This window comes from Leptonotus elevatus, chromosome 6, assembly GCF_054856555.1.
Source record: "Leptonotus elevatus isolate MCC_2025b chromosome 6, RoL_Lele_1.0, whole genome shotgun sequence".
Classification (NCBI taxonomy): Eukaryota; Metazoa; Chordata; class Actinopteri; order Syngnathiformes; family Syngnathidae; genus Leptonotus; species Leptonotus elevatus.
Genome location: NC_141244.1, coordinates 27,791,243 through 27,818,597, shown reverse-complemented (window position 1 = coordinate 27,818,597; position 27,355 = coordinate 27,791,243). Strand labels below are relative to the sequence as shown.

The window sequence follows — 27,355 nt, the reverse complement described above, 5'->3', positions numbered from 1 at the left end:
CATTCCCCGCAAACAGTCGATTTGTTAGAATGATTATATCTTTCATTCCCCGCAAACAGCAACAATCACGACTCGATTTGCTAGAATAAATATACATTTGATTCCCCGCAAACAGCAATCAATACACTACAACGTTGAGCAGCAGAATATGATCATCATCAGACCGGGGAACCCACGGTCCGAGTGAAGCGAGCTGCAACAACGGCCGGGCAATCGTACGTGTTCCACAGCGGACTCGTCCGGACCGCGTGCCGCTCCGTTTTTTATTCATTAGCAAAAAGCTGTGAGTGTGAGAAACCGGGCTGTCCCAGGCCTCAAAAACATGTTTGCGAAGCAGGGACGGCTGTCGTATAAACAAGGAAGACTTCCCAGGGTGATGGCCGCCCTTTATTCGCAAATTGTTGGGCACCTGGATTCGTACAACAGTTAAAGGACAACAACATATCCTTATATAAGCGGTTTCATGAGGACATCTCAAACCATGGTTCTTTCCCCTTCAGGCATCCATTACGATTATAGCCCGATTGCCAGTTGTGTCAATGAGGCGATGACAGACAGCCGAGAGTGATTTTCCTTACTGGGCAGCTGGCGCGGATCTGTTTGGTTGTAATGTTCCACTTGGCCACCAGATGTCACTGTGGGGAGCTGTTTCCAACGTTCCAAAAGAGCGATTCTTTTTGTGAATCAATCGTTTCAAATGATTTGACCGTTTCAGTGTTCCATTCCTGCCATCCCGACCACCCACACGCTGGACGCTGGACAACTTGTTGACCTTTGGCACCTACTTTGGTTGTTTATTGATGAGGTCTTTGTTGTCTCCTTGTTGCGAATGTCTACTGTCGAGGGTTAGTGGTGTCCAAGCTCGGTCCTGCAGGTTTTGGATCTTTCCCTTCTCCAGCACGCCTGAAGCTCATCAGCAAGCTCTGCATAAGCCTGATAATGATCCTGCTCATTGGAATCAGGTGCGTTGGAGCAGGGAAAGATCCAAAACCTGCAGGACCCAGTTTGGACACCCCTGGTTTAGTGCAAGCGTTGCAGGATTCAGGAAACTTCTTATTATGGAAGATGGTCTCATCCAAGATTTGTCACGATGCGGACCGAACGTAAGCAAACGTGCTTTTCAGAATTCAACGCTGCGGACCGAAACGCCCGCCAAACTGATTTTCATTGTTCCTGTGCCAGTGACAATAAAGTTTTGGAGCGAAGGATACCAGCAGACAAAAAAGGTACTTCACACGTCTTGCCTTTGTTTATTATGTTGAGTGAGTTGCAAGGGCTCAATTTGATGACATCCTGACGGAGTGGGCGGGTCTTTAGGATCCTTTGGTGCTCCTGATCATCTTTTCCATCAGCTTCCATTGATCGGCCGTCACCTGAGCGGGCGGGCGGGCACAAGAGCAAGCAAAGCTCACGCAAAGAAAGCCCAGAGCAGAAAAAGAGGAAAAAGTCCAACCTTGCGCAGCTCATTGAATTCTCCCGCCATCATCACGTACTCGCCGCCGTCAAAGCGAATCACCTGAACGCAAACAAGCACGCGTCTTCAAGTGGCCCCAAACGGGGGGCCGGCCAGGATCGGCGGAGCGCACTCACGGCTCCCGACATCCAGCTGGCGTAGTCGCTGCACACGTACGACGCCAAGTTGCGACGCTCTTACATCAGGCAAGCCTGTCAGACTTTCCATCTGTTCCACGCAGCGCGTGACGGCCTGAGGATCTCTGACATCAAGCTGGAGCGCATGGACCTGAAACGGCAATCAAGACGGCAACAATCAGGCGGGCGGCCTCAGAACAGCAACGAACGTCTTTGGCCTCTTCTTTGACCCTTCACCTTGTTTCCAGTCTGAGCACTGATCTCGTCCGCCGTCTGCTGCAGGACCTCCAACTTCCTGTAGCACAAACACTCGGCGTCAGTCTCGCTCTCGCACCCACGCCGCACGTGCGTCGGGACTCCCTAGCGAACCCGCACTTGGCGTTACAATCTGGACCTCAACTCCTTGGCGGACCTCGAAGCGGCCCTGGACTGGATAAGGCTAATTGTGGCGAGCGTCTGACCTGCTAGCGATGACGCACTGCGCCCCCAGCTGGGAGAGGGTGGCGGTAATGGCGCGTCCCAGTCCGGTCCCGCCTCCCGTGATGAAGGCCACGCGGCCCCGAAAGGCTCCGGCCGGCAGCATGGCCGCCTCCAGCGGCGGGAAGAAGCGCGATTGCGGAAGGGGCGGCTGCTGAGCGGCGGCCGGCGAGCTGTGGAAACACGGCGACTGACAAACGTGGAAACGTTTGAGCGACGAGGTTGTAAACAAACGGACTTTTGCATCCCAACCCAACAACGGGTCGGCCGTGCCTGGCGACCATTCCATTCTTTGGTCCTCATAACAAACTCACTGTATTGATTATTTCTGACTTTTGGCTTTTTTCTTTATTTGTTGATTATTTCCATTTTGCTGTTATTTCATCAGACCATACACTTATTTTCTCTGCATTTTCAAAATTGCAAAAAACAACAACCCCCACCATGACGCTGTATGACATCACTCTTCTCCACGAGGCCTTTCATTGGCTGGCAGCCTGCCCGGCCGGGGTCGCTCCGCCCTTCAGCCACATGAACGGACGATTGCGACCTTTACGTCGCGTGCTATCCAAATGATGGTAAATAAATAGCATGTCGGCTTGAAAATTGTGAACGTGTTGTCATATTTTCCACTGACAAACTGCAAACGCACCTTCTGTCACTAAATAACAGGAAATACTGTAGAAAAATGAATTTAAATGAGAGAACGCTTATAAATGGTCCTCCATTAAGCCCACTTTACATGTTCAAAAGGGAATATGAAGAAGACAAAAAGTTCTTTCTATATTTGACTATAACATCTGTGAATAAACTGTAACCTCTGTGTGACTTCATAAACTCTGATTGGTTGATGCAGACAGTGACGTTGGTTCTTTCCAGAGGCTCGCCTTACAAAGTCCGGTCCTCGGGGGCCCAAGTCCTGCACCTTTTTGAGATTTCCCACGTTCAACACAGCTGATTCATATGTAAGCTCATCAGCAAGGAGCCTGATAACGGGCTCTTTGCACAAATCCACTACTTCCTGAACTCAATACCACCCCTTTATTTGTCTTTCATCATCGGACAAATTGATGAATCCAGGTGTGTCTGGCCATTGTTGTTGTGGTTACGGAGGCCAGGCGCACCTGGATTCATCAGTTTGTCCAATCATGAAAGAGTGGTACCGAGTTCAGGAAGTAGTGGACTTATGCAAAGAGCCCATTATCCTGATCATTGAATCAGGTGCTTTGGAATAGAGAAACCTCCACAACATGCAGGACTCAGGCCCTCGAGGACCGGATCTTGACACACGTGCTTTACTTCATACGGAGAAGCTGGCGTCAATCACGCACTGAGTGTAGGCAACGTAAGATGGCTGCCCTCTGGCTTCACTCGACTGCCAAAAGTCCATTCCCATACAAGTCCGCGCTTTCACCGCCAACATGAGTCGGTCATGCTCGAGCTCACAAATACTAAACGGGGGCAGGCGTCTTCGAACCTGGCCGCAAAAACACTCAAATGATAGTGAGTGAAAGTGAACATCTAAAGTGGGTGAAAGGTCAAACATTGAACTGACATGTAAAAAGTCGCCAACTTTGTTATTTATTACAAAAGATAGAACATATCAAATCGTGTTCCATGGAAGGTGACTCACCGCCACAAAAGTTTGAAAAGTTTTGCGCCGAAGACGAATAACCAAGGACGCCATGTTGACGACAATTTAGTTGCCCAACTTTGACCCGGACAAAGTACGTAAGCAGAGCGCACGTTTTCAAAAGAAAGCGTAGGCGAAAGAAGAAGAAAAAAATCCATAATGGGCAAATCATGGAGTGGAAGAGGAAAGAAAGTCAACTTGATAAAGAAAGTTGCCAGGCCTGCATTTGTCTCCGCTGAGTTGCGCGATCCACTCAAACGCTATGTGCCCGCCCGCCACGGCAAAGCTCTTATTTTGAAGTGTTTCCGGTGGCTTCCGTCACCTTTCCGAAAGTCGGACGTGAAGCAGAATCTGCTCAGCCATCGAACTAACTTCATCTGCTGCGATGGAAAGTACCTATTCGGAACCAAAACTCATTTCGATTTTCAGCGGCAAACGGAAGTCGGGCAAAGATTACGTCACCGATGTCATCCTCGTTCGGTAAAGTTCACCGCGCGCCCGCTATCGATTACGTATCGAGAAGCTCATCGATCGATGTGTTGTTGTGCTGCAGTTTGGAAGACGTCTGCGGCGTCGTACGTCTTTAAGCTGCGCCCCTCAAACAAGCCTCCGCTCAGGTCAGTGACGTCACTCACGCTCAGCTCAGTCATGGGCTAAGTGAACAAGAGGAAGAAATGACTGTAAACACGCCCACGTTTCAATAATAATCAAAAAATCCCTACTGGAAAAATATCCATCCAGACCACCATTATGCGTACTGTTGGATTTGTATGTAAATATTTGGGTTAGTAATGTATAGTCGAATAGCTGCAGCATCACATGTTGGACATTAAGTCAACATTGGACATATACAAACAAAGTATAACAATAAATGAATCACATAAGGACAGCAAATAGGTTAAACCGCTAAACCAATGCAGAGTGAAAAGCCAAAGAATAAAAAATAGGTGTTGAGGTGAGTTTTTAAAAAATGGACAGAGGCGGCAAGATGCAATTAAGAAGCTCGCTGGTGCACGTACTTCAGCGTTCCCTTCCAACATGACGGGTTCACGCACGCGCGCACGCGCTCATGTTGTCGTCATGCTGTCACATGTGCTGTGCAGGAACGCGGCCTGGACGCGGAGCAGCTGGCGGCTTCCGGCGCTTACAAGGAGATCTACCGGGCCGACATGTTCAGCCGGGGCGAAGCTCGGAGACGGCGAGATGCCGGATTCTTCTGCCGCCTGCCCACCAGGGCGACGCGCCAACCCGCCAACCCGTTTGGTTATGTCACTCCGCTCTGGCGTAGCCGTAAGTGATGGCTCAGGTGGTGAGCAGCGCGCGGCGGATGTCGGACCTTCGCTGGTTTAGGGCCCAGTTTCCTCTGCAGACTCGCTGCATCCGCGTGGAAAGTCGAGAAGAAACGCGCAGGCGGAGGGGGTGGATCTTCACCCCGGGTACGACTGGCCAGTTGCCCGTTTCGTGCCTGCCCGCTGACCTCTGACCTCCATTTTGGTGTGTGCGCGTCAGGCGTGGACGACGCAGAATCCGAGTGCGGGTTTGACAACGGGGTGAACTTCCATTGGACCATCGCGAGCTGCGTGCCGCAGTTACCTGGCCATTCAACCTTTCCAAATTGGACCACCCAGGAGGAACTTTGGACCACCCAGGAGGATCTTTTCTTCCCCCACACAAACATTCCAATGTTTGCACTTTATTCATCCGAGATTGGCCTCAGGCTCGAAGTGCTTGAGTGTATTTTCAAATCTTTGAAATCAAATTGTCTTCACGTCACAAAAGCTGTCCTCCTCAAATTGGGGGCAGAAGGAGAATTCGCACCTGTGTCCAGGTGTACTTACAAAAAAACATTGAGATACATTCAATTAAAAAGAATGCTACATTTGGTGTGATTAATATCTACCAGGTTTTCCTACCTTTTAAGGAAAGTTGAAATGTAAGACTTGATCTGCCATTTGAAAATGAAACTTCGAGAGCAAATCAAGACTTTTGACGTCTTTTTTTTGCTGATAAACTAAATGGTTGTCTCCTAATGCTGTCTACATGTTCTGCTCATTATTTTGACATTTTTGTGCATGTTTGTTGGAAGCTTGAATTTGGGGCAAAAGTGTGCGTGCGGCGCCCTCTTCAGGTTCAACACAATGTGGCGGTTTGTCCTCCCATTGAGGTCCTTCCGTCCAACTTGTCACATGAAGTTGCTCTTCCCGTACACGCCTGCTTAGCCCGTTGGAATCGTGTTTCTAAACATCTTGAATCGTGTTTCTAAACATCTTGACATCAATTTCCAGGGTTACTGATTTGTTAGCATAACACGGATGGCAAACTGCGGTCCTTGAGGACTGGCGTCTTGCAGGTTTTAGAGCAGAGGTGGGCATCGAGGGCCGGAGTCCTGCAGGTTTTGCATGTTGCCCTTCTCCAACACAGCTGATGTATATGATCAGCTCATCAGCAAGCTCTGAATAAGCCCGATGACGATCCCGTTGATTGGAATCACCTTGTGTCGGAAGTGCGAAACCTCCAAAACCTGCAGGACTCGGGCCCTCGAGGACCGGATCTTGCCATCCCTGGCGTAGCATTTGTTTAGTTTAACGTAGCTTGCCGTAGAACGGAAATGATTTGCACTTAGAGAGCAACGTGGTTTTCTTGGAAAGGACACCCGCTCCCAATCGGGCCTTCATTTGTCTCGAGACGCGGCCTGAACACTCGGCGCATCACGAGTCCGCGTTAAAGATGCGTTTCTCTTTTGTTGCTTCTGCTATAGTGATTTTTTTTTTCCCCACGTTGGCCGGTTTGAGTCCTTCAACTATGCCTGATGGACGTAACCAATGGCATGGCAGGGGCGTGCGCCCTCATTTGGAGGATTGTCAGCTGGCAAATTGTCGCGGGGACAAACTTTTGGCTCAACACGTTTGGCGCTGCGCGTTCCGCTTGCCCTCGCGCCTCGACACGGGTGCAAGCTCGCTTGTGTTGATGTGGTAAACATTGTGATAAGATCATCACTAAACTGCAACGCGAGAAATCACGTGTTCCTCTCGCCGCCAATTATTCATCAAGACATGAAACAAATCAACTTGGTGCATTTATTTTAGAAAACAAAGCTGTGATGACATCATCACAGCATAAGACCACGTGACACTTAATTGATCAGGTCGGCAGGTCTCTGACCTCCGATTGGCCCCTTGGCTTTATGCCGTGATGATGTCACGCAACGACATCATCACGGCATAAAACGAGCGACGGCCGCCGCCCAACGCGGAGGCACGGCTGGCCTCTAATTGGCCCCGCAGGTTTGGCAGAAAAATGCAATTGGCTGTTCCCTTCCAAGCACGTGCCCACAAAGTGAGCAACAAACAAATCAAGCGCGCGTTTGATTATTGATCCCACGAAAGAAGGTGAAAGGTTGCGCAATGTTCAGCAGGCGTTGAGCTCCTCCATGGTCTGGTTGAGCGTAGCGTGGAGCTCCACGTTGGCCGCCTCGGCCCTCGCCAGCGATTCTGCAAACAGGCAAACACGGGTCAGCGTCACGTCACGTCACGGGGCCGTCTGACGGGGGCGCCGCACCTTCTAGCCCGTCCACGGTTCTCTCCAGCTTGGCCACCACACGCTCGGCACTATCCGCCCGGTTCTCCGCCTGGACGGGACGGGGATGTCATGTGACGTCAACAGGAAGTGGCGTTGCGGGCTTTCATGGGTTGCATTTACAGGCAAACCGCCGCTCCTCACAAATTGACATTTGACTCAAGTAGTGCTTTGGTGCAATCTATTCATGAAGGGCGCGCGCGCGGGTTTGCTGGCGTCACTTGGACCGGCCATCAGGATGGAATAGTTTGCCAAGTGATTTTCATTACAGTTAGCATTTGTCTTTTGTTTTTTAATTGAGTGAGTTTGCATTCGTTTACGTTTGGATCTAAAATGCGTCATTTTAATTGAGTCTGTCACTTTTTTTGAATAAAAATAAAAAGATATCTTTTATAACAAGTGTGTCAATGGCCTTTCTTTTGTATTGCACTTTCACAACAAGCTACTCAAAGTGCCTTAACGCCAACTACAGATCAAATGCAGGTACTGCATGACATTGCACAGATTCGCCGTCAGAGAATAAAAGTGCCCGGATGCATCACAAGCAAAAACGCGCGTTGGCGGCCGGTCGGTCGGCATTTGCAAATTGTCAGGTGCGCTGGCGGCCATTTTGCACCTTGGCGTGCGTCTCACCTCCATCAGCTTAGTCCTGAGGCTGCCTAACTCCAGCTCGCAGCGCTCCTCGTTCACCGAGAACTACAAGACAAGACGGCAAGATGGGACACGCTCAAGCTGGCACACGGACCGAGGCCCTCCCCCTCTCACCTTCTCCGCCTGAGACTCAAAACTTTTGGAACTGGCCAACAGACTTTTCAACTCCTCCTCCAAGGTGCGACCTTTGCTGCGGGGTCAAGGTCATAGGGTCAAAGTGGGCAAAAGTGCAGAGTTCAAAATGATAAAGGACAAGCGGGAGGTCAGCGGTCTACGGGCCGTCAGACTGACACAAGGCGGGGCTTCAGGTGACTCGCCATCGCTTCACCATTGGCCCAACCGCAGCGAGCGCTACCGTTAGCCACGTGGCATCCATTGCTAGCGCGTGCGTGTGTGTACGTGTGTGCGTGTGTAAAACCTTTCAGCTAGCTCAGCTCGGGCTTCGGCGCGCTCCAGTTCCTGCTCCCCCATCACCAGCTTGCGAGCCACCTGTCAATCAAACATCTGCTCAGCTGACAAACGTGCAACACAACCTCCGCATTGGAAAGCACAAAACAGCTTCGAGCTGGACAGCAGGGGTGGCCGCGTTGGGTCCCGGAGAGCCCCTATCCAGCCGGTTTGACGTGTTCCTCTCCACTAGCACACCTGATTCATGATCAGGATCGTTATCAGGCTTCTGCAACGCTTGCTGATGAGCTGATGATTACATTCAGCTGCGCTGAAGGAGGGAGACTTGGTAACAGGCTGGATAGGGGCTCTGCGGGACCCAACTTGGCCACCCCTGCTGGACAGGATGGACGGAAGCCAGACTCATGTAGAGCCCCAAGCAGCCACTAGACGGCACTGATGCGCAGTATCTTGTGGCCACTCGGGTCTCTTAGGGTTCCGTTCTCCTTCCACCAAAAGAGCAGAACAACTTGGCACATGGGAGGAGTTTTCCTTTCCTTTGCCATTTGGGGAGACAAGCGCAGCGAGAAAAGGGGCCTTGGAGCAATTATGGGATGGAATCATGCCCAGAGCCAGCCAAGCCGAGCGGCCTCCCACGTTTGCATTGAAATCAGGGCGCACGCACGCACGCACGCACGCACGCCGCGCTCGACGTGCTCGACGTGGCGGAAGCAAATAGACTCGCTGGGCGCGGACAGATAACGAGACTGCCGCACGCGCGGGGAAAAACTGCCAGATCACAAAATCTTTGGAAAGTTAGCGTGCGATTGCACCTCGTCGCTGGCTAGCCTTTTTTTTTGCATCTCATGCTCCAAACTGCGTCATTAGCAGAAAACTAAAGCCACAACAACAACTGCCACATTGGTCACGTCTGGAACTGTCATAAACATTTTAAAAACGCACGCAAACAGTTCCCATGCAAACAAAATGGCGCGTTTGATTCATTCCAAAGTCGGACGCATCATTCGCACAGAGGCTGATGGGGCGTAAAAACAGAGGGGGGGGGGGGGGGGGCCTTCACCGCAAATATCTTACGCCGGAAACGCGGCACTGTGCCGGACTACTTGAAGCTGGTCAAGGCCAGACAAGAAAGTGCAGTAAAAGCTGCAGATGAGGAAGGCGAGTGCTTGTTTGGACTCGCCGTCGCCAAATGACAAGTTCCATCAGATAACTGCGCATCGATCCCGCCAGCGTCCATTGGCTCGATTTTCATGACAATTGATTCCAAAATCCTCATCCATTCATTTTGCACTCAAACTGCTTGTTGAAAAGTCAACCAGTCAAAAATGAGCAACATCATGAAGGAATATCTGAATTGATCAAAATAATTCTGCTGATAATTTCGACCATAATTGGCAGCCTTAGTAAGTGTGTGTGTGTGCGTGCGCACACATACTTCCTCATATTTGCGGTCGGCCTCCTCAGCAATGGTTTGAGCTTGTTTGAGATCAACTGTCAGAATTTCCATCTTCTCCTCATCCTTCATGGCTCGAGTCTCAATCACGCGAATCCCTCTGGACACATCATCATCATCATCATCATCATCGCCATCATCATCATCGCCATCATCATCATCGCCATCGCCATCAGTCACGCGCGTGCTAACCTCTCACTCTCGTCGGCCACCTTCTCCAGCTTGTCCAGCTTTCCAATGGCGGAAGTGAGCTGCTCGTGCGTCTGGTCCAGGTTGTCCTCGGTCATCTGAAGACGGCGACTGAGCGATGCCACTTCCGCCTCTGCCTGCACGTCACATGACAGCCAATCAGCACACTGACGGTCAAGGTCACACGTGCGTGCGTGCGTGCGTTGACCTCTTCGCGAACCCTCTTCTCCTCCTCCAGCTGTTTTTGCAGCACCTCTGCTCGTTCTTCAGCTTCTTCCGCTTGTCCTTGAAGAACTTTGATCTTCTTCTTTACGGCCTCAATGCTGCTCACTCCGCTCATTTTGTTCTTGTCCTAGCAAAGAAGTAGCAGGAAGTTACCTTTAGGCCCAAACAGGTGTCTGAGCAGGCTGAGCGTCTCCTGGCGGATGAGGATGACAGTGACAAACGAAGACGACGCATTAAGACAATCGCGAACATTCCCACTGAGGCCAGGGTGCAGCAGAGCAGGTTCGGGCGGGTCAGGGCGTGTCGTTCAGTCTTGTGACGTCACCGCACGAGCGTATCATGGCGCGTTCACGTTGCCGTGCTCGATATTTCCCTCATTTGCAGTAGAAAGGGGCAAACTCTGCGACAAACGGCGGCTGCTAAGTGCGTGTGACGGCATGTTAGCTCCTCGTTAAACTTAAGAGGACCGCCGCCCTCACGGCCGCATTAACCTGTTAGCCACTTAGCATCCAACAATAGGTGTGTGTGCGTGTGTGCGTGTGACACGACACTTGTTACCTGGACGAGTCCTCAAACGTTAGCAGCTAGCAGGCTAACTAGTCGACAGCAGCAGCAGGCGGAATGTGAATGACGAACAACGACAACAACTTGTCGCCTCTTGCTCTCAAACTCCAGCGAGAACGTGTACAGGTCGCTTGTGTGCCGGTTTAGACGTGGATTGATTCTGGCCGTGCTCTTGCCTTTGGTCCCGCTCAGCTCGGTTCGGCTTCCGTATTCAACCAACTCCCAACTTGGACTCCGCCTTTTTCCGCGTTGCTGCTAACAGGAAGTGACGCCGCAAAATGACCCTCGCCAACTTTGTTGTCAATAAAAAAACATTTTAATTCATTGAATGGCTACGTGTAGTCCTTTATTGTCCTAGTTTGTATTTCGGAAACACTGCGTAATGTATACATGGATAAGGGAGCATGCAGCAGTAATAATCAGCTTAGTTGATTTAGAAAGAACTTACATAATTACTGTACATGTTCTTTAAACGTTTATAAAAACGAAAGACAGCAAAAAGTTCTCCTGAGAACAACAAAAAACGTTTGACATGAACGAATGAAGAGCATCCAGGTCACTTGACACACAGGAAGGAAGTGTCTTAAAAAGTCCCCAAGACGGACGTCTGCCCTCCATTTTGAAGAAGTCACCTACTAGCTAGCATGCTAACAGCTTCCCTCTTTGTTTTCATCAGCCACTGAAAGTTGGGTTTAAAGTTTCAGTCTTTTCTACAAAAACATTAAGACAAATAAATAAATAGTCATGAGGATGTTGGCTAAAGGCATTGTGGGTAGTGTAGTCAAGTCCCTTAATAGTGACCATTACACAAAGTCACTAGCAACTCCCACTCCTATGTGCTTCCTGTTTCAAGTTACACAGCATCATTTGGAGAAGTCCTCCTGGAGCAGGAAATGACAATTTGTGCGCCGATTCTTCTCTTTGCCAGTGAGATCATGGAGCGACATTAACTGGGTTCAGTTCCGCACTCGCTCTCCTCTGGGATGTCCTGCAGGTCTGAAAGGACAGAGGTCATGCCATAAATCACATCATCCTTTTACATTGAATTGCTCGCAACGTTATGACAACAGTAACGACCACAAGACTGTACATTGTATTCTCCACCAGAGGTAAGTCATTGTTTTGCAAGTCATAAGTAAGTCTCAAGTATTTGCCCTCAAGTCCCGAGTCAAGTCCCAAGTCAAGACTGACAAGTCTCAAGCGATTCATAAGTCCTACACTTTGAGTTTCAAGTCCTTTCGAGTCATTTTAACAACATCGTAGATTATATAATTTCGGGTGACCATCAAAGTAGAAGTCAGGGACTCGGGGAGTGAACCCAGCGTGGTGCAACAGATTGCTTTGTTTGCAATGTGTTAACAGTGAGTTGACAGTCTCATTAACGACGCGGCTAGCAACGATAATTAGACGATAAACAACTGACATTAGCTTACTTACCGTTCATTGTGCAACTTCAGATGTTGAACGAAGTTGGACGTTGTTGCCTCTCTGCCAGTGATCTCATCTTGGACATACTGCAATTTATTTTTTGTTGACCACCTCATAGTTGTTGTACCCAAACAACCAGTGATGTAACGGATCACAAAAGTCACGGTTCGGATTGTTTAAAAAAAAAAATCAGACCAATAGAACTTTGTCTTCATTTATTTTATAAAATGCTTTTGCCCATTTACAAAATATATATAAACTCAAAATGTCTAATATGGCCATTAGGATTTAGGAACACAACTTTAAGTGCAATATAAGGCAAGATGCATCATTATTTTATACATGGTCCATGTATAAAATAACAAGGTATCCTGCCTTACGTTGCATTGCACCTGTGATGCACTTGAAGTTGTGTTCCTAAAATCCAAATGGCCATATTGGACATTTTGAATGTTTTTTAAAGCTAGTGTTTTATGAAATAATTATAAATAAAGGCAAAGTTCTACTTATTTATTTTTAATCATGAAAAATACATCTGAGCGCAATTGAAGGCGCATTCCCTTCGTTTAAACAGGGAGAGTGGATTACAAAGGTCCACAATATTGAAAAGAAGAAGAAAAGCAAAGCAAGCGGGCCAAGCAACAGCTGTCAAACTGCTGTTGGGAGCCGGCAGATCAGTGGTAGCCAGGCAACCAATGCTAACGCTAACAGTTAGCTACGAGCCACGAACGCCAGAGACTCGTACCATATCGTGCAATGACGGCGTAATTAACTTGCGGTTTCTTGGCGTCCTAAATTACGTATTTAATATACTTTCGGGGTGGCATTATGATTATGGTGGTAGAAAAGATGTCATTTCAATAAAAAACATCGCTAATGCAAGCCAAAATGTCAAAGGGAAGTAGTCAAGCTGGCGTTCACGCCACCATGCAGGCAGACTTCAAAGCAAAATCCCCCAAGGCTGTTGCATTGGTGTCATTATATATTATTTGGTCAGCTTTATTTGAAAGTTTGCCTTAGATTAGGCGGCGTGTTTGCGGCTTCCCTGACAAGTCTGAATGACGGCGCCGTGTCAGCCCAGCTCGCACGCGTACACGCACGCGTACACACACCGAGAGGAACTTACTCGAGTCGTTAACATACATTTTCATCTTTTTGTTTTGGTGGAAGAAGCAAGTCTTTTCAAGGCAAAGGGCTCAAGTCCGAGTGAAGTCACAAGTCATTGTTGGTAAAGTCACATGACTCTGGTAAGCGTGCTGTCTGTATTGGGCTTGCGCCCGTTGCACTACGTAGCGTAGCGGCTACTGACCTCTGGGGCTGTCAGAGCGTGGAGAAATCTTCACCGCTTGTTGGTCTTCTTCCTCCTCGTTGGCTTCCTGAACGCCATCCAATTGGTCGAGGGGGTCGTGAGTGGCCAATGGGGCGAGGGGGTTGAGTTCCAGCTCTCTACTGCCCCGCCTCCTCCTCGCCTGCTCAAAGTGCAAGCAGAAAGCACACGTCGCGTGAGGAAAGGTTCATGTGAACGTCCAAAGGCCACTTCGTTTGGAACGCAAGCGCGTACGTTTGTAGCTAGGCTGTGGTACGGTATCTCTCCATCCTCAGGGTGACACATTTGGACCTTTTGAAAAGATGCAACACTGAAACCGTCTCATCAAGGCCAATTATCTCCCTCTTGTGGCCAAATCGCAGACCAACATTCAGTTCTGGACTGGAGCGCTCTTCCTGCTTCAATGATTGGCAGGATCAATACCCTTAAAATGATCTTGCTCTGAAATGCTCTTCTTTTGCTCTGCTATCTGCAGCCAGGGGCACAATCTTGTATGAGCACAATCTTTTCTCAACGAGTTGCCTCAATTCAAGTCAAGCAACACAACTTGGCAAGTTTTTAGCTGTATTGTCTGATGGTAGTGTTCATTTGGTCAACGAAAACTCAACAAAAATCATTTGGTCAACACACATTTTTCACCAGACTAAAACTAGACTAGACTGGACTAAAACCCTTATTAATAAACAATAACTGAGACTAAATCAGTTTGCATTTTCGTCGACGAATGAAGATGAGACGAACATGTACTTCGTAAAAACCGGACTCAAATCGACGGACATTTGAGTTCATGAACAAAAACGAGACAAAAATCATTTGATTTGGTCCAATCTTGTCTCTGCTCATCTGTCATGTGACACACACTCTTTCAAATCTGCAGCTAACGAGTGCAACGTGCACAAACACATGGGACGGACGGGAGGTGGATTCGCGGTGAACGGTACAAAAATTAATTTAAAAAATGTCAATTCTAGTTTTATTGTAACATGAATCCAACGACTATAACGTTCCAACAATGATGTTAATCCCACCGCTAACTAATGCTGGCTAATTTACTAGCTCATATAGCATGGAGTCATAGTAGCCTCTTGTTGATGTACTGTCATTGTGTGACAAGTTGTTTTTCATCCAAAAGATGAGAGGAAATTTCATGCCAAATAGTTTTACATCCGAAATGTTCAACATAATCTGCTGACAAAAAAAAATAAAAAAATATACAGACTAAAATGTTGACAGTTTTGGTCGACTAAAACTAGACTTAGAATAAAATGATGTTTTCCATCCATCCATTTTCTTAACCGCTATCCCAGCTGGCTTCGGGCAGTAGGCGGGGTACACCCTTTTCAACTTTTACCAAGTTAATCAAATTATGATATATATCATGATGTCGTCAATGCCGTCTCTTCTCCAATCAGCGGGGCTGATTCAAAAGCTTGTCGCTGGCGGTCTCCGGGACGAGATTGCTACGCTCACACCGGGGGACAATATACCTGGTAATGCAAAGGTCAAACTTGCTGATCATGCTAACTGACCTATTTTGACAGTCCGTTCTATATTGAAACGCTGTGATGATGATGTTTACTAGCATGGAACAAATGACTATCGTAGAAGCTATGCGGTCATTTCATGAATATGACTTTGGCTCCAGGGTGAAAAACTCCAAGCACTCCCGTGTCCGAGCGCACAGCGACATATGACCATTTTATGAGATAATCGATTAGATAAAGGACTTGAAGCTGTACGAGATTCAACGGTTCCAAGACAGGCAAGTGGCTCTCTTGCCATCCGGCGGCCCGGAGGGGGCGTTCCCATGAGGACTGTGACGTCACGTGCAAAAGGTCAATATTCAGATCAGATGCCCGTTCCCTACCGCGTCTCCCTGAGCGACGTCGCTCAGGTCTCCGTTGCTCCTCCTCCTGGCGGCCGGCTGCGCCTCCTGTTTGCCAGGCTCCTCCTCTCGAGCCCGCAGCCGCTTCACTTCCTCCTGTAGAAGCTCCACTTGGCGGCGAAGCAGCGCTGCCTCGCCGCCGCCGCCGTCCAAACCCGTGTCCCGCGACACCGAGCGGCTGAGGCGTGGCCCGGAGGCGGGGCCGGTCCTCGTAAACAGCTCCACCAGCGAATCCTGACGAATGACGGCAGCCTGCGGGCGGAGCCACGAGTCAACGGAAAGGAAACCCGGCGCGCAATGATGACGACAACGACCTCTGACCTGTAGAGCGTGAAGCTGCGCGCTGACGTTGACCAGACGCTCCCGCACTTCCTGTGGAAATCGTACCGTTAGCACGGACACCGACACGACAAGCGCGACGGACGGAAGTTCTCACCTCCTTCAACGTGACCACCTGCAGCTGGTTTCCGTTTGGGTCCTGCAGGAAGAACCAAGAGGCCGCTCTCACTTCTTATTCATACGAGGACGCCACCATCTCAAGCAAACATTCAACTGCTAAATGCTAAACGGACGAACGACCCCGTACGGTGACCAAAGCGCTTCTTTTTTTCAACTGATCTTTTTCGGATCAGCCCCAAAAAAAATAAAAAAATAAAGAAGATAAATAGTACTTTGTCTTTATTTTGTAAAGCCCTTTTTCCATAATAAAAAATCAATTCCAAATGTCTAATATAGCCGTGTAGTGTAGCCATGGTCCAGAATATTGAAAAAAAAAAGTAAGCCGTCATCGTCAGCCAGACAGTCGTTGGTCATGCTAACAGGTAGCCGCTAGCCACTTCCGTCGGAGACTTCTGCTGTCATACAATGATAGCGTAATTCATTTCTTAGCGTCCTAAATTAGCGATTGAAAATGGGTTCGGGATAGTGTTGTGTTGATGTTGGTCGCAACTACAATGTCAATCAACCACAATAAAGTAACGTCGAAAAGGGAAGTCAAGTTAGCCATCACGCCACGACGAACTTCAAAGTAAAAATCTCCTGAGGCTATTTCCTTTGCCGTCAACGTATTACTGTTTTCGGTCAACTTTATTGTGAAGTTAGACTTTTGTGTTCTGTTTCAGCTTCTTTGACATGTCGGAATGGACTGTGAATGCGCTCATTGTTGTTGTTTACCAACCGCCCCCACCCCACCCCAACACCACCACCACCACCACCACCAACCAATCCGCGGATCAGGTGTGATCCAAACCGTGGGGCCTGATCCAAACCGACCACGGATCATCATTGATCACCTGACTACCCCCAACAAGGACATCATACCACCACTAACATATTACTTGTGACCTGAAAAGCACCTCATCCTGGCTGACGGTTCTTTTCCGGCTCATGAATTGACCTGCAAACCATCATCATAAAAATAATACAGTCATCATTTTTCATGCACTCACACGCTGGTGGCAGGAAACAACCTACGGGCTGCCATTGTGCGCCCATGACCCCTCCCACCGCCACCAAACATTGGCACCAGTCCACATCGGTGTCAAGTGCCTTGCCCAAGGGCACCACCATACATGAGAGAGCGGGATTCAAACAGGGATTCAGACTTCCTGAGCCGCGGCCGCCTCCAATCTGCTGTCCGCTCGCAGACAAAAAAATGCTGTCTGCACTTTTTTGCCTGCTGCTTAGATTAGCGATTAGCATCGGGCTTCTCGTCTCTTGCTGGGGATTTCGTTTCCGTCGTCATCAAGACGCTTATTTGTCGTCTTCAAGACGCTTATTTGCCGCCACGGTGAATTACTCATTGAGCCAAGACAATCTGCCATCTGATGGGCACCGTGGGAGAATGTTACGCCGCGTCGGCTCAGCTGCGCAGCTCGTAGCTTGTGGCTCGCTGTGGTGCCAAATAGTTGGCGAGCAGCAGTTTGCCGCAGCTCCTGATGGGCGAGTTTGGCGGCAGAGGACAAAACAAGGAAGCTCTGTGGTGATGGCGTCATTTGGGACGATTGTTGACGGGACGGCGATTCCCATCCACTAACGATGGATAGTTGGACCCGAGTCCACATGTGAGGCAAAAAGGTGGTCAGGCAGCAGCTCAACTTACCTTTGAAGCGTTGAGCTCCACACACGCGTCGAGTGTCACGGGTTCGCCGTCTGATGCAAACACAACAACAGGGTGATGAAGATGACGAAGATGAAGATGGAGGCTTCTCGTGGACGGCGGCTCCTCACTGCTCAGCTCCTGCTTGCTGTTGGCGACGGTGCCTCTGCTGATGCTGCATCCGGCCAGCAGGAGGCTCACCTTCTCCACTGCACATCAACAACAACAACAACACGCTCAGTCCTTCGCCACTTGCACCTTGGCGTCAACTCGCGTCTTCACCTTCACAGATGGCGCCGGCGAGCAGCGGCTCGGCGGGAGGAGCGTGAGCGGCGTCCGCTCGGAACAGCTTCCTGTTGTCCGACGCCCTGGAAGGCGTCTGCGGAGCTCCTTCGCCTGCTCCGCCTCCTGCCGTGGCCTCCGCCAGCTCGCAGAACAAAGTCACGCGCTCCTGCAGAAGCTCCAGAACCTCGCGATCCTTCTGCAAGATGTCCGCTGAGCCCGACCGCAAACACGTGAGCGCCACAACGCTCAACAAAATCAACAAGGTCGCCGCTTACCTTTCAGTCGACGCAGCAACGCTTTGTCTTCCGTTTCGATTAAAGGGAATTCTTCTCTGGACGGACAACTGCGCACACGCACACGCACACACATATCAGCCGAGAAGTACAATATGTAGGGGGGGGGGGGGGGCTTTTTTTAAAAACTCTTTAAAAGCCACTGTATCCATTTGGCATAGAGATAGACCAATATGGTTTTTCCAGAGCCGATACCGATTCGTAGTAGTCAAGGACACTGATAACCGATATTTGGAGCCCATATTCATTTTCACTAAAAAGGAAAATATTGGCATCAACATTTAGAAAAAATAAAAAAATAAAATCCAGCTCTTAATTTGGGGGGAATTTTAAAGCATATTTTTATTGAGCAACTTTTAGGGTTTATAAAATATTGGAGTTAAAAAAATAATAATTTTAGTCAATCTTTGTTTTAAAAATCGAGCAAAAAGTTCCGGGATTCCCACCGCTAGCTGGACCCAACTGTAATCCCGTCACAGGGGTCAAGGGTCGACACAGTCACAGGTTAACGACCAAACGCTTTGCTGGTGACAAAATTAACGGCAGCTGCCGTGGCCACAAACAACATCCATTGGCCGCCTCCCACATCACTCACCAGGCCGGCACACATGTACGATAGCGGAGCCAAAGGATGGGTCGTACCTGAGCGAGGCCTGCTGGATGACGTTCATCCACGTGCGCCGCTCGTCTTTGGAAGAGGCGTGCAGCTCGTACATCTCCGGGGGGGTGGAGTCACTGATCAGGTACATCCCTCGCTCCTGATTGGCTATATCTCGGACAATCAGCTTGGTCAGGGAGACCACCGGAGACTTGTCCTGTCACGCACACACATTGCAGCTGCAGCGGGCGACTGATCGCTTTCGAGTGGTCGCCAACAACTTACGAAGGACGCAAACGTGAACTTCTGGTCCTTCTCCTGGAGGAAGACCAAGACGTCCGACATTAGCAGGACGTGCACGTCTGGACGTGGAAAAAGAGGACGGCTGATGTGATTGCGTTAGCTCCGCCCACCCCCGCCCTCACTCGGCGCTCTCGTACCTTTCATCCTGGAGCCTTGCACCTTCCAAAGGAACATCCCTTCGTGGAGGAGCTTCCTTCGCGCGAGCTCTCCTCCTCGGAACACGCCGCCGCCGCGCACCTGCGCCTGAGCCCGGGGGTCCAGCCGAGCTTGGACTTCCTGCAGCCTCCTGGTCCGGTCCAGCTCCTGAACCTCCTTATCCACCGAGCCGATCAGCTCCTTGAGGAGGAGCAAGGCTCGGCCCAGAGCTCGCGCCTCCTCCTCGTTGCCTGGCGGGAGGTCACGTCGTCGTAAGCGCTCGTCTTTGGCACGTGAACGCGGTCGGCAAAGCGGGACCGGGATGGTCTTTTGGCAGGGAACGCCGGTCCCGGAGGCGGAGCCTCATCAGCCCGACGAGGATCCCGTTCATCCAATCGGGCCCGGGCTTGCAAAACAGGCAGGACAGCGGCTCTCCTGGACCGGCGTTCCCGCCCCCCGGCACCAGGACTTACCTTTCCCGCCCCCTTTCTCACCTTCCCCACTCACCAGCGAGCGTGCCCATCCCACCACGTGACCTTCTCGCGTCATTTGCTGGTGGTGACGTACCTTTGGTGTTGTCGAGGATCCTCTGAATGAGAACCGGATATTTGGTGATCCTCTGGGTGACCAGCAGGATGCACTCCTGGACGCCCAGACGCCGCAGCAGAGGACCACGGCAGACGCGCTGAGCGGGGGGCGGGGCGGGGCAGGGCGGGGCGGGGGGAGGCAAGCACAGGTCAGCGTTCTTCATTCAACCTCCAACAATCACCTTGGAAACTCATATGCTAACGGCTAAAGCTAACTCGCCAAGTCCAGGGCTGCCCATTGGCAAACGTTTGCTCAAGACATTTCACACAAACGGCTTCTTCAGTTCGGGTTTCTCCCTATTTATGCGTCTGGTGGGCGTGTCACCCACTTGGGGGGCGGACCAGCTCAGTGGCCTTGCGGTACAGTGTCGGCCCTGAGACTGGGAGGTCGTGGGTTCAATCCCCGGCCGGTTCGTACCAAAGACTATAAAAATGGGACCCATTGCCGCCCTGCTTGACACTCAGCATTCAGGGTCGGAATTGGGGGGTTAGATCACCATATGATTCCCGAGCGCGGCTGCTGCTGCTGCTCACCGCTGCGTCAGGGGATGGGCCAAATACGGAGAATGAATTTCGCCCCACTCAGGTGGAGGTGACAATCGGTGCATCTTAATCTTAACCTTCACTTGCCTGCTGACAAAACGGCTCGTCATGTGGAATGACACAAACCTTTACGACGAAGCTTCGCGAAGCTTCACAACACAAAAGAAGCCTTTCAAGACGAACCAAAAGAAACCAAGGGTCTCCATGACACGTTACAACCTTAACCAAAACCTGGACGAGTGCCAATCAACAGCACAGGCCACGCTTGTCAATCAATAATGGTCTAGCCTCAATGACTAGGTCTCGTCTTAATCCAGCCTGAGGTTCTGGTCCAGGTTTGGCCTTTGGTCCCATTAAAGACGGGACTTGATTGGACCCCTCGTGTCTGAGGAGTCCAACCCAGACCCGGTGTCAGCGAATCTGACCCAGTTGGGTTTTGGTCAAGGTTGCGGTTCAGGTCCACTTACCCGGACGAAGTGCTGCAGTCTTCGGTCACGAGTCACAACATCTTTGTAGAGCTTCACAGCTTTCGGGTGACGACTGCAAAACTCAGAGTAAACTTTCTTCATGTCGTCTGCGCACGGACCTGAAAACTGCACGCACGCACGCAATGCATTTGCTGGTCGCTCGTCCCAAACCGGAGCGCGACGTGCTCACCTGCGCGAGAAGCAGCTCTCCGATGTCGGGGACGATGAAGTTGGGGTCGCCGCCCTGGGCGGCGCCGCGCTTCCTGCGGGCCACGAGCTGGGCCAGGAAGGCGGTGTGGATCTCCAGCAGCTGGTCCAGACACGGGAAGACGGTGTGGACCACGCCCGCCTCCAGCATCACCTCCTCCAGCATGCCGCGCCGATACACGCCCTCCATGATGCGCAGCGTGCGCACGTGGTGGAATTCCGTCTGAATCAGCTCTGCGCGGCAAGCAAAGGGAGGTCGCTGGCCGTCGTCATGGCAACGAGAACGCTCGGCGGCCTCCGCGAGCCCGGCGTACCGTAGATGACGTCTTGCTGTTTGATCAGGTCTTTGTGGAGCGTCTGCAGGAATTTGGGCTCCACCACCAGACTCCAGCTGTCGGCTTGAACACTGCGGCCCTCCAGCTGCAGCTCCTCCAGCAGGGGGCGCCACCAGCAGTCTCCTAGGAAAGCCTCGCCCGTCATCCTTTCTTCATCTCCCCCCGCCAAAAGGTAGCGGCGTGAATATACGCACCGTCGTCCGTGAGCGACTCCATGGACAGAGTCCTGCTCCGAAAGTTGAGAGACTCGGTGGACTGCGACAGAATCCTCCTGAGTCCGACCGGTTCCTCGCTCACGCTGGACAGACGGACAGATGGCTGCCATGTAACAGGAAGCTCGCGTGTGACACGGACGGACGGCCGGCGCTCGCCACTCACCCGGCGATATTATTGGTGGAGACGCTCTTGGCGAGCGAGAGGCCCGAGCGGACCCGTCGGGAACCCAGCAGAGACTGGCGGAGGCTGTCTGACGGGTAGATGGCCGAACTGGGACGCTCCTTGGTGGTCGGGGCTGCACGGCGACGCCACAAAAGTCGTCACACGCGACTGCCGGCGTCAAGCGGCACAATCGACTCAACTCACTTTTTGCACGCAGGGCCACGTTCTGAAGGGCCGAACTGTTCCTTGCCATCGCCAGCTTCTGTTGCTGTCAAGCGCACAGGCAGACGCGTCAGACGGACGGACACACGGACGCGTCAGACGGACGGGTCAGATGGTCGGACACACAGACAGACGCGTGAAACGGATGCCTCGGATGGACGAACGTGTCAGACGGACGGACGCGTGTTCATACGCGCAAACTATTTATTGTCGTGACGTTGCATGAGGAGCCGTTAGCGTGACGTGACCCGCCGACAAGAACGGCGAGATCTGGCGAGATCTGGCGAGATCTGGCGAGATCTGGCGAGAGTGGAGGCGGGACATTACGAGAACGACGCCTCGGAAGCAAATCACTCTTCAATGGAAACGCCTACAAGTCCAAATTGTACTTAAGCCAAATAGTAGAAATATCGCTTTTATTTTGATGTTGTTTTTGCGCAACAACAAGCCTCGTTCACTCGTGTCAGCAAAAACAATCCATCGCCGCGGCCGCCATGTTTGTAACCACTTCAGGCCGAAGTCGTCGACGAGACAAGATTTGAGCGAATCGTGCTTTAGCCCCGCCCACTAACTTAAACGGGCGAGTTTGACGGATAAAATACATTCCTGAAACGCTACAACGCAGGACCATGAAATAAATAAATACAGAAATAATTATTTATATATATATATATTTAGATATGCAGATAATTGAATGAATGAATGAAACGTTTATTTAATCACTCAATGGTGTATTCATTGATTCAATGTTGGCACTTTTGGTCCTCCATACACACCCGATACTAAAGGTCAGATCCTTATCAGGCATGCTGACGAGCTCATTGTATGAATCAGGTGTGCTAGTGCGCAAAAACATCTAAAACCTGCAGGACTCAGGGCCTCGAGGACCGCAATTGGCGAACCCTGGGCTCCGTTCATTGTTGACCATTTGCATCGTTGACGTGATCGGCGGACATTTGCATTTGTGCTGCTGCAATTGACTCACGTTTGGCGGGTGCTAATGTCGCTTCAGCACTTTTTGCTAGCAAGCAAAATAAGAGGAAAGAAAAAAAACGGGTGTAAAAAGTAACGGCCTCAAAGTGCAGGTTGACTTCCAGCCACCGATACAACGAGGTTGTCTTTTAACCGGGACGTTTGGACAGCCGCTCGTGTCCTGTCGTGTCGTGTCGTGTCGTGTCCTGTCCTGTCCTGTTGTGTCGTGTCCTGTCGTGTCCTGTCGTGTCCTGTCGTGTCCTGTCGTGTCGTGTCCTGTCGTGTCGTGTCCTGTCCTGTCGTGTCCTGTCGTGTCCTGTCGTGTCCTGTCGTGTCGTGTCGTGTCGTGTCGTGTCGTGTCCTGTCCTGTCGTGTCGTGTCGTGTCGTGTCGTGTCGTGTCGTGTCGTGTCGTGTCGTGTCGTGTCGTGTCGTGTCGTGTCGTGTCGTGTCGTGTCGTGTCGTGTCGTGTCGTGTCGTGTCGTGTCGTGTCGTGTCGTGTCGTGTCCTGTCGTGTCGTGTCGTGTCGTGTCGTGTCCTGTCCTGTCCTGTCCTGTCCTGTCGTGTCCTGTCGTGTCGTGTCGTGTCGTGTCGTGTCGTGTCGTGTCGTGTCGTGTCGTGTCGTGTCGTGTCGTGTCGTGTCGTGTCGTGTCGTGTCGTGTCGTGTCGTGTCGTGTCGTGTCCTGTCCTGTCCTGTCCTGTCGTGTCCTGTCGTGTCCTGTCGTGTCGTGTCGTGTCGTGTCGTGTCGTGTCGTGTCGTGTCGTGTCGTGTCGTGTCGTGTCGTGTCGTGTCGTGTCGTGTCCTGTCGTGTCGTGTCCTGTCCTGTCGTGTCCTGTCGTGTCCTGTCCTGTCCTGTCCTGTCTTGTCCTCTCTCAAGCCAAATGGCGGAGACAGACGTCAAATCTTTCAGCAAAGTTTGTTCAACGGCTTACCTTCTGCTTCATCTTGGCGCAGTTTGCCAAACTGTCTCGGCAACGGTTGTGAATGGTCACGTTGCAGCCTGACGCACGCACGCACATCGCCCACAGACAGACAGACAGACGGACGGTCAATTAGAGACAGGTGGCTCCATCATGGCCCAAACGTCATCAACTGCGTCGTGCGTGTTACCGGGGCAGCTGAGGGCCTCCTTGGCGGTGATGCTTCGGTTGCACGCCGAGCACAACGTGGTGGACGAGACCGTCAGGGTCGTGAACAGGTGACCTTTGTTGGAGCGCGCCTCCTTTTCGCGCTCCTTCACGCGCTCCTTCTCCTTGTTCTGCAAACACGCACACTCGAGGTGACCTCACAAAATCAAAACTTTCACATGCAACCACGTACATGCCTTCGCGCACAAGAAGAAGAAACGTCAACAAGCTGATTTGTCGCTTCTGCTCACAACTCAAGTCAACAAATCAAAAGAAGCCTTTCAAATAATTTTCCCTCTGAAATGCACCAAACATTTCACAAATCAGCTGACAAAACTCTGACTGTGTGCGCGCGTGCGCGCGCGTGCGTGTGTCATGAGACTCCAGTCACACTGCCTGAGCAGCAGCGTAAGACACGCCCACAAAGGCAAGACGCACGCGTGACGGCGCACGCACCCTGGACTGGTCGCCAGCCAATCACATGGCACGTGTATCCAATCCAATCCACTTTTTTGCGCACATTTATGCGTGCAAGTGCGACAACGCAAATGGCAAGAAAAGGCAAAAAAAACAGCCCTCGTACCCCGACGTCCACGCACGTATGTGACGTGATGGCGTGGACTGACGGTACCGACGACCAAAACGGATCGAACTCCCACCAGGAGACCTTTCAACTGACATTCAAGGCCAAATAAATGTAAAAATCCGTTGAAAGCTCCGACAAACATGCGAGCCTCGAACCTCGAGTCTCGGTGTTCCGGCGTAGAAAGCGGGCGGATCATGGAGATGATGATGATGATGACCCGAGACCACCAAGACCTTCTAAACAAGTCCGAGGTGCCTCCAAATAGATGAAGAAGCGCGCGGCCATCTTTTTTGTCCACTGCGCTCACCTCAACGACAGGAAATCAAAAACTGGCGGAGGTTCAAAGATGCAAAAAACTGCAGAATAAAATGGAGCGGAAAATGGCCTTGCAAAAGTCACCATTTTGTCAAACACATTTTCCCTCTCATGCCGTCAGGACGAGCAAGTTGAACCGAGCTCGAGGAAGTTCCCGTCCGTGACGTCACGATGTAAAACGCGCTTAAAAACGGGTCGCCATTTGCTTCGTTTGCATTTGAGCCGATATTTGCCTTGCAGGCAAACAACTTTTCAAACTTTTGGACAATTTTGTTTCGCCCATCAACTTAACACGTCAGGAGGCTCGTGAAGGTGCTGATCGATTTGATCTGAACGCGGGAGGAAGCCAGAGAAAACGCGCGCACACCTGAGGAGGAAATGCAAACGTCACACAAGTTAAACATGAAACTCGTGTCACGTGACCGACATCGTCCTGCGCTGTGGTTCCAATAAGCGCATGCGCAGGACTCGCTGCGACTGCGAGCCAAAACTCCTCAGGAAGAAGATGAGCAGCATCACGTTGCCATTGCGACGTCTGGCTTGGTGACGTCACTCGCGTCGATAGCAGCAAAGGTTCGTCAACACTAAAAATGGCTTCTTTGAGCTTTGCATGTGAGACACGAGGACGAGGTCGTGTCTTTCATCAACTCTTATTTCACATTTTCATCCATCCCAATCATTCAAACAGTCTCTGACCCTTTTTCTAAAAAAGAAAAAAGAAAAAGAACCAGGACTATTGACTAAGATATCGTAATGAATAGAATAACGTGTAAGTCTTTGATGAAGCGCTGTTAACAATTTCGCCTTGTACATTTTCACTTCCTGTTTGGAGACGCGCACGCGCACGCCGGCGCGCCCCTCCCCCCACCCGTTTCCTCTGCAGGACAAAGCGGCCACGCTGCGAGTAACGGACACACGCACGCACGCACGCACGCCAAGCTCAAAAGAGCCACGCAAACACGTCGCCTGCGGCTACAAACCGAAAACACACACACACACACGCGCACACGACAACACCGCGCGCGTTCGTACCGGGTAGAAAAAAGGTCGGTCAAGGTTTTTTTTTTTTTAAACGCTTCCATTTCCGCCAAGTTGCTTTTCTTCGAACGCGCACACGCACGAAAACTCTTGCCGCTGTGGCAAACACAAAAGTGATGAGAGAGGGAGAAAAAATCGATCACGGATCGATATCGGCTTTTCAAACATAAGGTAGAAAAAGAAGAGACAATAAAGAAGTGGTGTGTGTGTGGGGGGGAAGGGGGGGGGGGGGTGGAAAAAAAAAAGCGGAACCGAAGAAAAGAGGCCCAAAGTGACATAATGCTTGTAAACTAAAGCTGTGGACGGCTACTAATCGTTAATCAATAATCAACGATGGCTTTGATTCTTTTTGCTTTCAAGCGGGCTCACCTTTGCGTTTAATTCTTTCATCTTGTCCTTGTTCCTTCCCTCCAACAGCCGGGACATCCCGCCCAAAGGTCCACGTCAGTCACTCAATCACTCAATCAATCAATCAATCGATCGATCGATCTCTGGCGGTTCCGGCACAGGTTCGGGTCCCGCTCCACGAGCTGTCTGCAGTCTGGGCGCAGGGGCGGTGCTTGACCGGGAGTGACAGACGACATCCGCGCGACCGTCCAATCGGAACACAGGCCGCTGAAGGAGCCTTCGACCAATCCCTGAGGCGCTGCCTTTGCGAAGGCCCGCCCACGAGGCTCCGGAGGCGTTCGCTTTTGCGCGCCGGGACGTGGCGGAAGGCGGGGCGGAGTCGTGCGGGCGGGGTCCATCGCTATGACAACGTGTCAGGTGGTCACGTGACACTCAACAGCCATTCGGAATGCGGCCGATGGTCACGTGGCTGGCTCCACATTCTTCTGACGACGTGGAAGCAGCCGCTAGCTCCGCCTGATCGGGCTACGCCAGTAAGGAAATGGAAGAATATTTACATCTCACATTGTGTTCTCACTTTGGTGTTTAAGACCCGTGGCAATTTTTTAAATGATTTATTTGTTTATGTATTGTATTCTTTTTTATTTTGTTTTTCAATTCCTTTCCCCTCCTCTTTTATTGTTATTGTGAGATTGCTATGGATGACTTGGAAATTGACTGCTGCTTTTAATGTTTGTTGAATGTTTGCCATGTTTTGCCTCTTGATCTCAATTTGTTAAATGAAGCAATAAAATAAAATCGGGTCACATAAAGACAAAACGCAAAGTTGCCCGTAAATGTCATATTCATGTATGTCAATATCTGATTTCAACCCCTTTTATTTTTATTATAAATTATTGATAACAAATGTGTCAATCAATAATTGGCTATCTTATTTGGAATGTAATTCATGTTCATTTGTTTCCTTTTTCTTCCCTTTCTCTATATAATTTTCTTTTATTTCATTGTCTATTTGTGTAAAGTTATATACATCGGATTGCCTGAGTTTTGTATCACACATCTTTGTTCAGCGAAAACAACAACAACAACAAATATGTGGTCTCGTCCAGGGTT

The 27,355-nt window shown here is 50.5% G+C and overlaps 3 protein-coding genes and 1 pseudogene across 4 annotated transcripts; 1 reads left to right on the top strand and 3 right to left on the bottom strand.

The window, feature by feature from the left end:
- Positions 1-1,227: 1,227 nt before the first annotated feature.
- On the bottom strand, positions 1,228-4,327 carry decr1 (2,4-dienoyl CoA reductase 1, mitochondrial). Its single transcript, XM_086077374.1, is given in 7 exon segments — positions 1,228-1,373; positions 1,454-1,516; positions 1,591-1,637; positions 1,639-1,741; positions 1,828-1,885; positions 2,052-2,257; positions 3,701-4,327. Coding segments are annotated over 7 exon segments (591 nt in total). The 5' UTR covers positions 3,755-4,327; the 3' UTR covers positions 1,228-1,313.
- LOC147173100 (phosphomevalonate kinase-like) lies at positions 3,998-5,730 on the top strand (annotated as a pseudogene). Its single transcript, XR_015095279.1, has 3 exons — positions 3,998-4,180; positions 4,254-4,317; positions 4,804-5,730. The product of XR_015095279.1 is annotated as a phosphomevalonate kinase-like (transcript).
- Positions 5,731-6,763: 1,033 nt separating this feature from the next.
- LOC147173099 (tropomyosin-like) lies at positions 6,764-10,987 on the bottom strand. The gene is made up of 9 exons (XM_086077373.1): positions 10,761-10,987; positions 10,186-10,329; positions 9,981-10,114; positions 9,771-9,888; positions 8,346-8,416; positions 8,042-8,117; positions 7,910-7,972; positions 7,259-7,328; positions 6,764-7,191 (listed from the first exon to the last, which is right to left on the bottom strand). The coding sequence occupies exons 2-9, from the start codon at positions 10,315-10,317 to the stop codon at positions 7,109-7,111; spliced, it is 747 nt and encodes a 248-aa protein (XP_085933499.1). The 5' UTR covers positions 10,318-10,329; positions 10,761-10,987; the 3' UTR covers positions 6,764-7,108.
- Positions 10,988-11,090: 103 nt separating this feature from the next.
- LOC147173098 (rho guanine nucleotide exchange factor 2-like) lies at positions 11,091-26,480 on the bottom strand. Its single transcript, XM_086077370.1, has 22 exons — positions 26,264-26,480; positions 23,939-24,086; positions 23,761-23,828; positions 21,840-21,903; positions 21,636-21,768; positions 21,452-21,555; positions 21,237-21,380; positions 20,906-21,156; positions 20,716-20,841; positions 19,686-19,803; positions 19,121-19,369; positions 18,966-19,042; positions 18,725-18,897; positions 18,065-18,132; positions 17,787-17,999; positions 17,636-17,713; positions 17,508-17,557; positions 15,843-15,884; positions 15,728-15,778; positions 15,389-15,658; positions 13,504-13,663; positions 11,091-11,762 (listed from the first exon to the last, which is right to left on the bottom strand). Exons 1-22 carry the CDS (start codon positions 26,318-26,320, stop codon positions 11,713-11,715), a joined length of 2,694 nt encoding a protein of 897 aa, XP_085933496.1. The 5' UTR covers positions 26,321-26,480; the 3' UTR covers positions 11,091-11,712.
- Positions 26,481-27,355: the final 875 nt, after the last annotated feature.